We start from the raw sequence: 16,308 nt of genomic DNA, 5'->3' as shown, positions 1-16,308 counted from the left end.
AGCGGAAAGAGCGGCGCCGAGCCCTTCTGGGCGCTCTGGAGCAGCGCTCGGTGGTGCCGGCGGAGGGCGGGCGGAGCCGGCGGGCGGAGCGCGGGGCGGCTCCGGCAACGGCGCCGGCGGCGGCTGCGGGGCGCGGAGCCGGGGACCCGTGCGCTCCGCTCCGAGCAACGAGCACGGGATGGGCGGTCGGGGCGGCCGCAGCGGTGGGCGCGGCACGGGGGGACAGCGCGACCGAGCCGGCGGGGCTGGGGCTCGGAGCGCGCCCCGCGGTTGGTGCGGGATGCGGGGTCGGTGCGCGCCGGCGGCGCGGGGCCGCGGGGAGCGTTGGCGCAACGGCGGCGGCGGCCGAGGAGCGGCGGCGGAGCGATGGAGCGCAGGGTCCGGCACTGCCGCTTCCGCGCCCAGGCGAGCCCCGCCTCGTCCCCCAGGCACAGGGAGGTCATGGGGCCCCTCGGAGGGCTGCGCGTCCAGGTGCAGGAGCACCCGGGCCGGCCCGCGCACAGCGAAGGAGCGGCCAAGAAGAGCAGGTGCATCTCGGCTCCGGCTGCCGTTGAGAAGGAGGCTCGGAATGCCATCAGGAGAGAAAGGGACCATGAAAGGGGCGGCGGTGACCGCCAGAACGAGGAGAAGATCCCGGAGCAAACTGGGCATAAGTCCTGGAGGAGAGCTGCCGTCCAAACGGAGCGAGCCAAGCTGGCCTATGAGGCTCACCCGGTGAAGGTGGAGAAGAGCGATGGCCCGGCTGCATCCCTGTGCGAGCTTGGGAACCCTCCTCAAGATCAGAATATCCCGGTCTTGTTTCAGTCCTTACCTGCCAGGTCCCACGTGCAGCTCCAAGGCCCTGTGCCCTCGCAGCTGATGCATGTGACTCCAGTGCCGGTAAAACAAATGCCGGTTCAGTTGCAGCCTGTACTGCAGCGGCCAAAGATTGAAACAAAAAACGTTCCCCTCACAGTGCTGCCCTCGGATTCAGGTATTAAGCTCAGAGAGCTTGCAGGGTGGCAGAGGTTTCAGGCAGGAGAACACAAGTGGAAAGGTCATGTTAGAAAACCATCCCTTTGCACAGGCTGGGTTTAGCACGACTCACAACCCTTGCACAGTGTAAGACACAAAGGCACGGGAGCACAGAGTTCTGTCGTGGTTTGTTACAATCAAGGCAGTTTTGTCACATTGCTCCCTGTCTGCATGAAACCCCCTAGGACAGTGCTCAGAATTATACTTGAGTTGTAACTGTAGATTGAAGGTCAGGAATCTGCTTGATTTTTAAAACTATAAAGTACTCTTATACCTCTCTGAAAAAGTCTGGATATGTTAAATGAACAGCATTTTGAAATATCTGTATTAGAAGCTTTTTTTTTTTTTTTTTTAATATCTAGACTTTTAAAATTAATCACTTAAGTAAGGTCTTAAAGGATTTTTTCCCTTTATCAATGATAAAAGTTAGTTAACCTAAATGTGGTAGACTTAACCTAAGATGATAAAGGAAAGAGTTAAGTTCTAAACATTTTCCAGGAGGAAATTGGTTCCTCAGGGATCAGTTTTAAGGGGCCTATGGATTCATCATGTTACCAGCTCATTTTAAATCCAGCCTGTGTTTACAAAGTGCCAAAGCCAGGTATCATGTAACAATCATTTGGGAACATAGGTTCCTCCAAAAAAATGAGTGTCTAATCCAAAAAAAGGGGAAAAAAAGTATATTAAAAAAATCTAACAAAACCCGAGCAGAAACCCAAAACCCACAGCTGAAAAGGCAGAGACTGCCCAGGTGTGGAACTAAGCACCCTCACCATCCGTACTCCTAGTCCGTGCATCCTTTGGGCTTTGTTCTGATGATAGTTCTGATGGTGATAATGAATTTTCAGTGGTGTGGTCTGTGCTATACAATTAGTTTCTGAATTCATAAGAAGAGAAACCAGCTAAAATCCAAACTAATGTGTTAGCAGTCCCTCTTTCTTTATTTTTTTTTTTGGTAACAAAACAAAATATGCAACAAAAGCCAGGTAACAGATTCCTCATGCAGTGACTCAGCGAAGGGCAGTGGAGGATTTTGCAGGAGCTGCTCTCCCAGTGTGCACTGAATTTCCTCTATTCTAAAACTCCAGATACCCTGTGGGTGCAGTACTGAGTATATTCCCTGGAAGGTGATGGTCTTTCCTTGCCTTGTTGCACAGGGATGCCAGACACTCCATTCAGCAAGACCAAAAGTGGCCGTGTGAAGCGTCCCATGAACGCCTTCATGGTGTGGGCCAGGATCCACAGGGCTGCTGTGGCCAAAGCCAACCCAGGTGCCAACAACGCAGAGATCAGTGTCCAGCTGGGCCTGGAGTGGAGCAAACTCACTGAGGAGCAGAAGCAGCCGTATTATGAGGAAGCAAACAAAATAAAACTGAGGCACAGGGAGGAATTTCCTGGTAAATATTTTAGTTATTTACCTGAATGCTTTAGAAGTGCAGGGCTTTATGGAAAATTGATCTCTTGCATTGTAGCAATTATTAGAGATAGAAAAAAAAGTACTTCAAGCATGCAACCATTCTGTATGCTTGAAACCATGGATTTTTTAAAGCATCCAAAATGCTGGTGCTTAGGACACTGCAGCTACAGCAGATTTTCTGAATGCTTTAGTAGTCTAATGGCCAGAGAGTGTTTGTTGTGAACGTGGCCTGCTGCATCAGTTTCCTTGCTCCAGAAACAGCTGCCCAGGTGGCTTGTGGTGACACATGCATCCATTCCTTAAAAGCAGGAAAGGGAAATGTCACAGGAAGCACAAACAACATTGTATTCTGTGGGACTCTTCCCACATAATGGTGTGAAAAATGTTTCTCAGCCCTTTGTCAAGTGTTAAAATTTGTACCCTTAAGTTAATTTATCCAGAAGATAACAGAATTTTGAACACTTTTAAAAAGCTTTTGAGATAGCAGGTGTTGTGATCCTTTCTTTCTGTTGACATAATGCTGCTTGTTCATGATCCTGCTAATCTGTCATAACCAAGGAAAAGAGCATCACTCTTTCCTTGCATGTTTCAAAAAAAAAAAAAAAGGAAAAAAAAGGATGTTTCTTTAAAGTTACATTAAGAGTTAACCTGTGTAAGTAACCAAGGACCTCAGTGTAAATTTATATTCTTATGTGTGATAGTGTTTGATTAATGTTATCAGGCAAAGGCAAAAAACATACTCTTCCAAAATTTATGCCAGTGGATCATATTTTCAGTTGTGTCTATGTAACCTGATGCATGTGAGACTTAAGTGGTTAAGGAAAAAATGAGACCAAATTTTGAATAGTCATAGTTTTTCTCCACTGAAAGTCCATGTTACAGTGTCATGTTGTACTTCATGTGGTTTACTCAGCTTCTTCTCACAAACACCTACTACTTGGTAACTTCTAAACAATACCCAAATATTTCTATTTCATTTCCATCTCTAGTAAAAGTCCCTGTTTCCAGCTCACCAAAACAAGCAAAGCATTGCAATTGCCTAAAGGACTTGTCTTATCAGAATTACAGATAACATAGCTTTAGATAAATAATGAAACCATCCAAAACATTGGGTGTCTGCATCTTTTTTTTCATCTCTGACAGGTTGGGTTTATCAACCAAACAAAAAGAAGTGTTCTCCACCACCTGGCTCTGCTGCATTTTCAGGCACTTCCCAGAGTACCATGACTACAAATCCAGCTGGAACCCTTCCCTTCTCATCACCTACTTACTCTTTTGTCAACTCCAACGTTAAGAACAGTATTGCACGTCCAGTCTGTGAGTTTTCAGTAGTGAATTGTTTCAAAAATTCAGAATTTACCTGTTCCAGTAAGAGTTACAAGAGCATGTAGTGACAGGGCAAGGGGGAATGGCTTCAAACTGAAAGAGAGTAGGTTTAGGTTAGATATTGAGAAGAAACTTTGCTGTGAGGGTGGTGAGGCCCTGGCACAGGTTGCCAAGAGGAGATGTGGTTATTTATCAGCACTTCCTTTTTACTTAAGATGTTAAGCTACAGCTGCTTTTTTTCCCTTGTTTGGTCTTCACCTCACAGATACCCTGGAAGGATCCTTCTTTTTACAAAAAGTCCACACTGACAGTGAAATAGTGTGAGAGCCCTCAGAGCAGTGTAAGAGCTGATCTGTATTTTCCTTAGAGAAAGAGCTCTGGCTCTGTCAGTGGATTTCAACAGCAAATAGCTCAGATCCAGGCAAAGACATTTTTCTCTTTAAGCATCCTGGAAAAGGCTGCTTTCTTTGCAATGTGACAAGAAAATGAAATGGCTGATTATGCTGTGTAGTAATGCTTGGAGATATTAAAACAAAAGAATATTCAGGTGAAGTTTCGAGTTAGTGATGCTTGAAAATTTCTATACAATGTGTTTTGAAATCTTTCCCTATAAAGGCAGCCCTGTTGAGGTGTGATTTGAAACTGTACATTGAAATCTGTGCTCTCCAAAACATTTTGAAGTAAAATTGTTAGTGGGTACATTCATTGATGAAATTAGGAAACATACAGGAGATGAGGGTTTTAAGCTCTTCAGCACGCAGATTTGTTATAAATTTGGCATCAGTAGTCTTGTGAGGTCTTCTGAGCTGAAGACACTCTCCAACCCACTGTGGGGCCTTACTAGGAAAAGACACAGCCTCATTAGCCCCTTCCTTCCTTCCTTCCTTCCTTCCTTCCTTCCTTCCTTCCTTCCTTCCTTCCTTCCTTCCTTCCTTCCCTTCCTTCCTTCCTTCCTTCCTCTTCCTGTCCTTCCTTCCTTACCTTCCTTCCTGCCTTCCTTCCTCTTCCTTCTCCTTCCTTCCTTCCGGCCTTCCTTCCCTTCCGTCCTTCCTTCCTTCCTGCCTTCCTTCCTTCCTTCCTTCCTTCCTGCCTTCCTTCCTTCCTTCCTTCCTTCCTTCCTTCCCTTCCTTCCTTCCTTCCTTCCCTTCCTTCCCTCCTTCCTTCCTTCCTTCCTTCCTTCCTTCCTTCCTTCCTTCCATTCCTTCCTTCCTTCCTTCCTTCCTTCCTTCCTTCCTTCCTTCCTTCCTTCCTTCCTTCCTCCTTCCTTCCTTCCTTCCTTCCTTCCTCCTTCCTTCCTTCCTTCCTTCCTTCCTTCCTTCCTTCCGCCCTTCCTTCCGCCCTTCCTTCCTCCCTTCCTTCCTCCCTTCCTTCCTCCCTCCCTCCCTCCCCCCCTCCCTCCCCCCCTCCCTCCCTCCCTCCCTCCCTCCCTCCCTTCCTCCCTTCCTTCCTTCCTCCCTCCCTCCCTTCCTCCCTCCCTCCCTTCCTTCCTTCCTCCCTCCCTCCCTCCCTTCCTCCCTTCCCTCCCTTCCCTCCCTCCCTCCCTCCATTTCTATGGAACGAAACTTGAACATGTGGGCTCCGAACACACAAGGTGTATGAAATGAGGGTGAGTTGCCAGGAAAGCCTGTGAAGAAATGCTCTGTCTCAATATGGAAGTACTGTGGTTGCTGTTTTATGAGATCTGTGTGTCCATGTCTGATCAATGTCTGTTTTGTGTTTTGTTTCCTGAAGGTGAGTCTCCTGCTATCTGTCTGCCAGCTTCCTCCATCCAGCACACTGGGCCCATGACCCTTTTCCAGACCACGGCTGCAAGCACCACATCAGTGGCTGTTGCAGTTCCAACCCTGCCCCTGCGCCCTGTAGTTTCATCCCAGCACTTTGCTGAACCTGCTCAGACAGAAGCTTTTGTGTCACCTGGGCTCAATTTCTCCCTGAACAGACCTGCACCTGTTTTTGCTGAGAGCTTCAGCAACAGAAACCCCAGTAACATCAGCAGCACTAGTGGCAGGTTTTCTGTCTCTAACAGTGAGATCCCAGGGATTTCTGTTTTTCCTAGAGGCATAGCTCTTCCTCAGCCTACCCCTTTTATTCCTTCACCTGCCTATGTGTCTGCACCCATTGGACAACCAGCCAGTTTGTTTGGAGGAACTCCTCAGTTTCCATTTTGCCACCCTTCTTTTATACCTGGACCTCGCTGTTTCCCCTCAAGGTAATGAAACCATTTCAATACCAGTAAGAAAAAAGGCTGAAAGGCAGAGAGTCTTTTAACTTGCAGGCAGCAGGTGGAGCATTCAGAGGGAAAGGAGCTCTCACCTTCCTGGGGCTGCTGTGTGGTGGGACCCCCTGGCCTCAGCCTGTTCATAATATGTGCTCAGTTACTGAAGGCTCCACAGAACTATTGCAGTAATTGGCACTCCCAAGCCATGGAAAACTGAAGTATCTTTTTCCCACTTTATGGGTCTAAGTGCAGTTGGTTTCAGCAGAAGTGCATTAGGTGGAGATAATGTAAATATACTTTGAAAATGATCAGATAGGATTAAAGTGGGTGTGTCCTGGAGATGTCCCCTGGCTACTCTGTGGTTGCTATAAGTGCTGATATTTCTGAAACTCAGCCTGGTGGGAAGTGTCTGCAGAATTCTTGTGTAAGTATTAATTCTAGTTCTACCATGTCAGTCGATCAGAGGTCCCCTAATCAAAGAATTTCCAAGCTAACACATGCAGTGTCCTGTGGGTATTTGCTGAGCTGAGCATGCACAGAAAGCAGCAGTGCCCTGGTGCAGCTGGGCTGCTCAAATACCTCTCATCTGATTTTTCTTTCATGATGGTGCAGTAGCAAACCTGACAAATTATTATGATTATTAGACTTAAATTTTGCCTGTTTGTACACTGCTAATTCTCACTAGTAGCAGCAACCAGTATGTTCCTTTGGCAATAAGACCACCTGATCTTTAATTAGGGCTAATGATGACCCATCAAACTGACAAGTGCCATACAAGATATTTATATTTTTTTTAGATCCTTTAAAGAAACACGGGACACATATTCCCAAAATTGCTAAAAACAATTTTTGCTCAGCCCTTGGTGCCTGAAATGAGACAATTTTATGAGGCCTCTGAGAGACAAGAGTTCTTGTAGCATGAAAGACTATTCTGATTTCACACATTTATGGACTTTGGAAGGCTGCCAGCTTTGCTAATACCAGGGTCTTTCTAATACAATGATTTATAAGTTCTCTGTCCTATAAAGTAGTTTCTTGCATAGAAGAGTCATGATTTCTGTATTGAGAGTGCAGATGTATGCACTAAAATTTAAATATTAGATTGGAATGATGAATATTCCCCTTGAAACCTCAATAGATATTGTATCAATGTCTTTGCAGTGCCTGCAATGTGGAGCTCTATTACTTCTTCACATATTTTGTGTTCTTCACAATGTAGTAAATTTCTCTAAAACACTGTAAATTACAATCCCTGTGTCATTCTGCATCATAATAAAAATTCAGTCTTGCCACTGGAGGAATACAGTTCCATCTGATATAGTAACTTCCTGCAATTTACTATGTGGTTACTGTTTAAAAATTTATCACTGTAAATTCTTTAAATATTAACATTGAGAGCCACATATTGGTCACAAGGATTCTCTGTCCTGTTTGATAACAGTGTAACAGATGCAAGAACTCACTAAAAATTAGAAATAAGAGCCTTTTACCCCAGGTCTGTCACAACTTTTGGCGTACAGAAATTACACAAACTGCCTTTTGATGCTTTGTTTTATTAATCTGAGTATGTTGGTTAATTCACTGCATGCTGGTTTATCCATGGTATTATTGGATTGATAAATACAGTGGGGTTTATGTTTGTTCTCAGAGCAACCTCGTGTGTGCAGGGAGTTGAAGAGATGCTTGTGCACAGAAATGGAATCTGAACGACTCTTGTTATGGCCCTAGTGCTGAAATTAAGCATGCTTTTAAATCTGTATATTTTAAAAACAGGATAAGCTGAGTAGCACAGAGCATCAGTGTCACATTGCAGCCCTGCATTTCTGAAAGCCAACCTTGAATCTCTTCCCTTGCAGCACATTCCCACTCAGAGCTCCGTTTGGCTACGGGAATTTCTCCAGCTCGGTGCCTCAGTGCTTTGGCTTTTATGGAGAGAGGAACCAGAGGCAGGAGGTGATATTTTCCACTCTGGATGAAGACTATCGCTTCAGGGCATACTCAGAAGAGAGGCTGCATGAGAACCAGCATGTCTGTAGGAGCCCTGAAGTTGTGTCCTGTCAGAGCACCTGCAGTGAGGAGCGAGTTCTGAGCCCCCTGCCACAGCTGGATGTGGAAGTGGTGGAGGAGGTTTTGCCATCCCCCCCATCTACTCCCTCCAGCACTTACATTGTCAATGTAACTGACAGTGATGAAGAAGAGGAGGTGAAGTTTTTTCAAGTGTTGTAATTTTTAAAACGTATTATAATCCAGAGAAATATTATAAAATGGGAAATAAATGTTTTCCTCAACACCACCTTTTCAGTCAGTGTGTTCAATGGGAAACCCAAGTGGCTTTAGTAGATTGCACTGGTCATTTTGAAGAGTCTGATGAACTGTTTGGATTAGAGGAAAGTCTTATAAATAGCAGAAACTGCATATTCATTCCTAAATTCTCACTGAAATCTGATCAGCCCTGCAGGAATGCATGTGGCCAAATGTACAAATTCCTCCACAAGTATGTTTCAAGGTATAAACCAGCTGTTTGTGAGATTATTCTCTAGATCTAACTTCCCTCTTCTCCCATTTTTCTTTTTATACCCCATGGAGTAGGGTATCAGATATTTCAATGCACCAGAATCTAGAAAGGTATGCAAGTTGTGATTAATTCTACCAAGCCCAGAGAAAAGGAAAACTGGACCATACTAATGGGAAACTACATGTGAGGGTGATCCCTTCTTCCCTCCCAGCTAGAGCTGGTGTCCTGGAGTGGCTGTTGGGATCTGTGCCTGCAGCTCTCTGTCACTGCAGCCAGCTCTCAACTGAGCTCTCTCAAAGGCTCTCCTGTCTTGTCTACAACAGTAGTGAAAGTTACACAAACAAGCCACTCAAACCTTGTCTGCACCATCCCTCAGCATGTCTGGCAGCCCTGCAGCTGGGAAATCATGATAGAAGAGTTTCCATTTCTAGGTAATTTTCAGCTCGTCCACAAACTTTCCCATAATGCAGATTCCTGAAGTGCCAAGTATCTTTGCTGTTGCTTCTCCTCCTGAAATGTGTGAAGTGGCAGGGCCAGTGCCTTGGTGGCTGTGTCCCCTCCTGCAAGCCTTCATGTCAGTGAAAGGGATAATTGGGACATAAGAGTGACATATTCTACTCTCTTTTAATTATTTTCTTCCTTACTGTTTACATTAATCTAAACTAAAAACCACCTTTCATCCTTCTCAGCTTGACAAACAGATATAGTGTATCACAGGTGGAAATAGAGTTAAAAAGATGTGTCTGCATAAATAATCATCTTCAAGTTCACTTGCCTGTAGTAATGAAACAAAAGTCATAGCAGAAAGTGGTAGCAGTGACCCACCCTTCAAAAGAAGCACGGAGAGTGCTTTGATACCCTTTTGCTATCAGCACATCAGGACAAGCCCTTGCCTAGCTCCTGATCATCTTACAGCACTTCTCCCTCTTTGGCAGGACAGCTGCTCCAGGGCCCTTCCAAATATTCCTGCTGCCCTACATGGGTGGTGGAAAAGCAAAGCTAAACAGAATATTCTGTGTCAGCTGAAGCTGCTCCCAACTGTTAAGACACTGGATAAAGGAATTAAATCTTGAATCTCCAGTTTCCTTCATGGATTCCCAGCCTCCTTCCTTTGATCATTTCAAATGATCTGGACCAGAAGAATGCTCTGTAAAAGGAGAGATTTCACCTTCTGCTCAAGTCAGCCAGTGTTGTACCGTTTCTCTGATCAGTGAGTGTCTGTGGTGCAGAGGTGAGGCAGGACAAACCTCTCCCTTCTGCTGAGACTCATTCTGGGCAACATTTCCTTCAATGCCAGGAGGATTCTTCTCAGAGCACTTTATTCCACAGCCTTTACTAAGAGTTCCAATGAAATATTACAGATCTCTGGTACACCTCTCCATCATTCTCTGCTCAAGTCTGTTTCTTGAACAGGCATTTTCCTCTCCCTAGGTCCATTCCTTTCTAGGTGCCTAATTCCTGATTTACTATGGGAGAATCATCATCTTTTGCTCTCCAGCTAACAACAATAGCATTAAATCATCTTGAAAATTGTCGAGCAAGTGCAGAAGCCCCTCTGCAAAAGCTCTGTCATCAGCTCTGCCCTGGGGAGGCTGAAACAGCTGATTGTGGAGCCCAGTGAGGGATCCCTGCTCCAGGTGCTGCACAGAGGCTGCTGCTCCATGCCTTGGCCACCGGGGATGGAACAGATGAGGCAACAGAGCAGACTTGAAATTCCCAGCTGATACCCTTAATCAGGCAGTTTGGATGCTGGAGGAAATGAGTCTGAGCCTTTGTAATTCTTAGATAACCAGAAGTCTGACCTTGTTCTGTGAAATCCAGCAAAAGTGCCACTGATTTCAGGAAGAGCTTTTGAAGAGGTGGGCACAGGCAGGATCTGACTCACCCTGTGCCAGCATTACAGCACCTGAGCACTGGTAAAAAGGCCAAAATATCCTGAATTTTTCCATGCAACAGTGCCTCAGTAATGTAAATGATATATCATGTATATATAGATTAACCTATATATAACCACTGCAGAGCCTGTCATTACATTTTTATACAGGGAGTTTCTGGTGGTTTTAAATTGAGATATCAATTCTCATATTACCAAGATCCCAAGTAAAAATATCACTATATAACAAATGCAAATATTCCACATATTTTATTTACGCTGAAAACAATCACCAGCAGATAGTTGTTGGCCTAAATATTTTAATAATCTTAAAATGAGGCTAATTTTATTCCATTTTATGCTTTTTTGAGCTGATCTTCTTTTAGAGAAATATATGGAGGAGTCCCTGTGAAGGTTTGTTATACTGAGAATATTTGTGACAATCTTTTAGTACAAACATACATACTCCTCATCTAAGTGGTTTTTATTTTTTTTTTTTTCCCTTTGGGTAGGGGGATATTTTATGCAGAAATGAAAGCAGAGTAGCTAAATTTGTGTCTAAATTTGGCTTGCATTTTTTACTTATTTATAATATAGACATGCACAATAGTGCCATTGTTTTCTTCTATATTAACAGGCAGCTATAAATAAGTAGGGGAATTCACAAGAAAAAAAAAATTGAGATTTCCCTTCAGGATATTCCATATGATTGGAAAAGAGCTGAAATTTTGCCCCTGTATTTTTTTGCTCTTTGAAACAAGAAGATTTAGTTGTGCCATGAAAACTCATGACCTCTCTATGGGTCAGCTAAAATGTCACTGAAAGCCCTCTCACCCTGATTATTCCCTCTAGGTGTCCCTACAGTGCCTGACTTTCCTCTGCCAGGGTGTTATCAGGAATAAACTGACTTCCATGAGATCAGAGAGATTCACTTTGTGAAGTGCTGGGGGACAAAGGGGATGTATGTGAGATATAAACCAAAATGATATCTGCAAATGGGAGCAATCCCATTTCCTTTGGGCAGCCCTGCCAGGAGCCTGCAAAGACCTTCAGTACAAAAGAGATCAGAGTTTTCAATGGCATAAATAACCCTCTGGACAATAGATAAAATCATTACTGTTATCTGGTAAACCTTTATTTTGAGTGAGTGTTCATTTCCTATCAGCCTGATTTATTTATATACTTATAACCTTTCCATGTGCAAATTCTCCCCATTTCTCATTTCCCTGGTGGTTCACCTACACAGACACTTTAGGGGAGAGATGAATGGAGAGGGTTGAATGGCTAATGCAGATCAATGTCTGTCTGAAGAGTGTGGCTAAGAGATAATGGCTCTTCCTGCCACTCAGAGCTGACCCCATAAAAATCCATATCAGCCAACCCTTGCAGCCTTGAGTGGGGCTGCCTTGAGCTGCCTGGGAGCCACACACAGCTGACGCAGCTACTTTCTGTGGGCTCACAGGAGCCCTACAGCACCCCGGAGTCCCCCAGTGTTTGCAGCTGGTAACCTCAGCACGGCTCCACTAACCTGGACTCTCCTGTCCGGGTGTGACCCCGACCCCACGGGATAATTCAGCAGTGAGACACAGTCCTGCAGTCCCCCAGGGCTCAGCTCCCTGGAGGGCAGAGATCCAGCAAGAGATGGTGTGTGGGCTTCAAGCCTTGGCTCAGCCCTGAAGGATGCAGGAGAAGACAGGGATGCTCCTTCGGGAGACTGGGTATCCCTGAAGGGCAGCACAGGGAATACGAGATGTGGATGTTCCCAAGTCCTTCCCTAAGTCTGGCCCTCCCATCGACCAGGAGGGGAGAGAGGCAGTGAGCATCCTTTTGCTTCTGCCCTTTTGTACAGGCACATAAAAATCTATCCTGTATCCCTTGCACTGTCCAGGAGTAATGTATTTCCCGGGAATGGAGAAATTTAGGATGCCTCTGGAACCATGAGATCAGCTATGATAAGATCGCACATAAATACAGCAAACAAATAAACAAACAACTCTCGAGCTCCTTCCTTCCCCCAGCACTCCCTTTTCTCCCAGCTTTGGAGGCACAATGGATTTCCGTGCTGGCCAAGGCGCCGGAGGGGAGGTTTCGCAGAGGGAGCCCCAGGGAGGTGCTCGGGCATCCCCCGGCCCCGAGGGGGGACAGAGCCCAGCGCGGCTGCAGGGCAGAGCCGCAGGACCGGCGGGAGCCGAGCGAGGAGAGGAGAGGAGAGGAGAGGAAGGGGCTGCGGGGCGGCGCGGAGCGTGGGAGGGGACACGGGGGAGGGTTTATAGGGCGGCGGCGGCGGCGGAGAGCGGTCCCTGCCCGGAGCCATGCGGGGCCGGGGGCTGCTCTGCGGCATCGCCCTCTCGCTGCTGCTGCGGCCGCCGCCCCGTGAGTGCGGGATGCCGGGTCTGGGTGCGGAATGCTCGGTCCGAGTGCGGGATGCCCGGTCCGAGTGCGGGATGCCCAGCCTGGTCTGCGCGACAGCCCCGCGCCAGAGCTCCGGCTGCGGGAGGATGGATGGATGGATGAATGGATGGATGCATGGATGGATGGATGGATGGATGGATGGATGGATGCATGGATGGATGCATGGATGGATGGGTTGGGGGATCCTCCTGCTTTTCCTACAACCAGCACACATCTCCCTCTGCTCTGCCGCCCCGGTTGGTGCCGCCCGAGCCCGGGGTGCGCAGGGCGGGGATGCTGAGCCGCTCCTCTTGTCTCCGCAGCCGCGGCCGCCGAGGCGAGGCTCCAGCCCGAGCTGGTGGTGCCGCGCTGGGCAGCCCCGGGTGGCCCCCGCAGCCCCAAGGTAGGTCACGCCTTGTTTCTGTTTTGTTTGCAGATCTGCCTTTGTGGGGGCGGGGGGATGTCGCGGTAGCACAGAGCCTGGAGATGCGCGTTTTGGGTTTGCTGAGCTGCCGGGATGAGCCAGGAGCTGCCATAGCTCCTGCAGATCGCAGGAAAGGCTGTGTGAGCTGGCTGGTGCGTCTGGGAACTGCATTCACCCTCTGCCAAGCCTTAAAGCCTCGATCTGTACCTACCTGATCTGTGCCTGTGAAAGGCGAGCGGGGCCACACAGCCGGTGGCGTTTAGGGAACAGCTGGATAGAAAAATCTACCGTAGAAGATAAGCCCAGAAAGCCATCTGTGTCCTGGACTGCATTAAAATAACTGTGACCAGCAGGACAAGAGAGAGGATTCTGACCCTCTGCTCTGGCCAGGTGAGACCCCACTAGAGTGCTGTGTCTGGGATCCCCAGCACAGGAAAGGTGAGGACCTGCTGGAGCCAGGCCAGGGCTGGGCACTGAAGATGCTCCAAGAGCTGCAACACCTCTCCTGTGAAGACACACTGGGAGAGTTGGGGTTCTTCATCCTGGAGAGCTCTTTGGAAAGATCTTGTAGCACCTTTCAGTACCTAAAAGAGCTACAAGAGAGCTGGAGAGGGACTTTGCACAAGGGTGTGAGTGACAGAACAAGGGAGAATGGCTTTAAGCTGAAAAAGGGCAGGTTTAGATGAGATATTTGGCAGAAATTTTGACTGTGAGGCAATGAGGTGCTGGGAGAGGCTGCCCAGAGAAGCTGTGGATGCATCCCTGGATGTGTGCAAGGCCAGGCTGGATGGGGCTTGGAGCCTTCTTTCCTAGTGGAAATGGGCTTCTTTCCTAGCCCAATGGCATGGGGATGGAACAGGATGGTCTTTAAGATCCCTCCCAGCCCAAAGTATTCTCTGGTTCTGTGAATCCCAGCTGGGAGGGTGCTTCACTAGGTAAGAAAAGCCAACCAGCAGCTCAGGTGGGTTTGGCTGTGCCTCAGACACTGTGTGTCAAAACAGATTACCCCATGCTGTTCTGTTGTCACAGAAAGAGGAAAGTCCACAGGGTGTTTTTGTGAACCAAAAAAAAAAAAAAAAAAAGGGAAGCTCAGCATTATGGAGACATACTGTTTCTCTTGAATGTGGTGATCTTAATTGGGAATTTATTAATGGGTCTTTTCCATATGATGAAACTTTCCAAAACTTATCACTATGTCCTATTACAAAAAGCACAAAAAAACCTACAATGGCTCTCTCATGATCTTAATTATTTTTAAAATGCTTGTGCAGTACTGCCTGCAAGTTTTGGTTTGGTTATTGATAGTGATGCAAATACATCTGGAGTGCATTTTCCCTTATATAAATTTGCTGGGTCTCAGGGGTCGCACTTGGTTTGTTTCAGGCAAGTTCCCATTGGCTCTGAAATGAGTGTTAGCAAAGTTTATATGCAGCTGGAATATTTCATTTACACAGCAAGTGATGGAGTGAAGCAGTGGGATTACTGAAGGAGAAGGGAGGGAGATATTAGTAATAATGATATTTGCACAACCTTGGTGAAGAGATTTTATGGTGCTGGAGACCCTCAGCTATGGACAAAGCAAGCTTACACTGCTTTCATGTTACTGAGTGAAGCACAGACCTATCCTGAGATGAATTGAACACCTGTGATTCAGTAAAAGAAGCTCTGCTTCTTGGAATTATCCCTTTTTGTATATCCTAAATGTATTAGCTTGTTTTGCATCATCTCCGTGGGCCTGATGCCACATCCTGGAAACTGAAGGAAGGATGTGCAAAACCCAGAATATAAGCAGGGAGTTGATGAGAAGAGATATTTGCACTTGCTTGAAATGGCAACTGAACAGACCATGCCATTCAGTCAGCCTTGCTCTCTTTCAGTATTCTGTTCTGCAAAGTCTCCTCCAACAGTGGCTTAGAAAATACAATGGGTTAATAATTCCACCAGCCCTCATGATTTCTTTTTTGTTCCAGCTGAATAAAGTGCATTGTTATATTAATATGAGCTCTTTCTCTTCTGGGGAATTTGTTCATGCATTTTCTCTGCAATAAAGTATTCAGACTTGGAAACTCCAAGCTGACTTTATGTAGTGGTTCTGCTTTGAGGGAGGTAAAACTGCAGACCTCAGAGCCTTTTCTAGTTGCTCCTCTAAAAATCTTATTCTATGCTTTAAGTCTTTGGAATTATTATTAAAAAAAAAAAAAAAAAAAAAAAAAAAAAAAAAGTTGGGTTAGTGTATGCATTTGCACTAAGAAATTGGGGTGCATTCTGTTTGAACCAGCAGGCCTGGGGAGGTCTGTGCAGTGGCTGCAGTCTGAAGGAGCCCAAGGGTCCCTGTTCCCTGACTTTTTCTGGCACTTTCTGCCAGCAAAGGAATGATGTGAAAATCTCTGGAAGAGGCGTGATTCCTCTCGTCCTGAAATAGGCTCCTAAAAATGTCTTTCTGCTGTGACAACAAAGGAGGCTTTGGCTAACTAGCTCAGATATTTGACTCTTCAGCCTCTGGGCAAGCTGGGATGTTGTGCTGAGCACAATCCAGAGAGAGGGAGGTGCAGGGAGCTCTTCCCATCCCACTGCACCTCCAGCACCAGCACTGTGGTGCATCCCTTCCCTTCCCTTCACTGCAGGTCTGAGGCAGGAGGAAGGCAAGGGGTGGTTTAAGGTCAGCTGCAGCTTCCAGCTGGTATCTGTGGATTGTTCATAATGATGATGTGTGAGTAACAGGCATCCTGTCTCCTGCACACAGCACCCACTCCGAGCTGAAGTTACAGTAAAGGCAGAAGGCCAGGAGCTCATCTTGGAACTGGAGAAAAACAGGTAAGAGAGAGTGCTTGTGTCCTGCACTGTGATCCCACTCCAATAATGAATAAGGATTACAGTGAGATCAACAGGAAAACCTCCGCTGACTTCAACAGGGTTTGGATAAAGACAGGATGTGGAAGTCCTTCACTGGATTTCAAGGTTATTCCAAGTCCCCCTCAGATGTTAATCACACAAGCAGCACACTATAGCAGAGCTTTGTCAGCAAAAAAAACAGATGGTGACCTGGCCCTCAGTGTATAAACTTATTTTTGCACCATAATTCTTCCTACATTAACTGGGAAATGTTGCTGATATGAAGCTCCCTATTTAC

General features: G+C 46.5%; 3 protein-coding genes across 3 annotated transcripts in view; all 3 read left to right on the top strand.

Moving 5' to 3' along the window:
• The first annotated feature begins 1 nt into the window (after position 1).
• MED7 (mediator complex subunit 7) overlaps positions 2-16,308 on the top strand; it is a 145,810-nt gene continuing 129,503 nt past the window's right edge. The window contains exon 1 of the mRNA XM_079319964.1: positions 2-5. The gene's annotated coding sequence lies outside the window, so the exon portion shown is untranslated. The remainder of the gene's footprint in view (positions 6-16,308) is intronic.
• On the top strand, positions 195-8,268 carry SOX30 (SRY-box transcription factor 30). Its single transcript, XM_079319956.1, has 5 exons — positions 195-973; positions 2,172-2,411; positions 3,575-3,748; positions 5,489-5,966; positions 7,832-8,268. The coding sequence occupies exons 1-5, from the start codon at positions 367-369 to the stop codon at positions 8,199-8,201; spliced, it is 1,869 nt and encodes a 622-aa protein (XP_079176082.1). The 5' UTR covers positions 195-366; the 3' UTR covers positions 8,202-8,268.
• ADAM19 (ADAM metallopeptidase domain 19) overlaps positions 12,655-16,308 on the top strand; it is a 31,952-nt gene continuing 28,298 nt past the window's right edge. Inside the window, exons 1-3 of the mRNA XM_079319953.1 lie at positions 12,655-12,736; positions 13,078-13,157; positions 15,922-15,992. Of these exons, the coding sequence (XP_079176079.1) occupies positions 12,676-12,736; positions 13,078-13,157; positions 15,922-15,992 (212 nt within the window). The 5' untranslated portion in view covers positions 12,655-12,675. The remainder of the gene's footprint in view (positions 12,737-13,077; positions 13,158-15,921; positions 15,993-16,308) is intronic.

Source organism: Erithacus rubecula (assembly GCF_903797595.1).
Source record: "Erithacus rubecula genome assembly, chromosome: 16".
Lineage (NCBI taxonomy): Eukaryota > Metazoa > Chordata > Aves > Passeriformes > Muscicapidae > Erithacus > Erithacus rubecula.
This window is presented reverse-complemented; position numbering and strand designations above follow the sequence as displayed.

Excerpts from the sequence above, each read along its gene's own strand:
- SOX30 (XM_079319956.1), top strand. The coding sequence starts at position 367 with ATGGAGCGCAGGGTCCGGCACTGCCGCTTCCGCGCCCAGGCGAGCCCC. Across the intron at positions 2,412-3,574 it reads GCACAGGGAGGAATTTCCTG|GTTGGGTTTATCAACCAAAC; the intron begins GTAAATATTTTA and ends CATCTCTGACAG. Across the intron at positions 5,967-7,831 it reads CCTCGCTGTTTCCCCTCAAG|CACATTCCCACTCAGAGCTC; the intron begins GTAATGAAACCA and ends CTTCCCTTGCAG.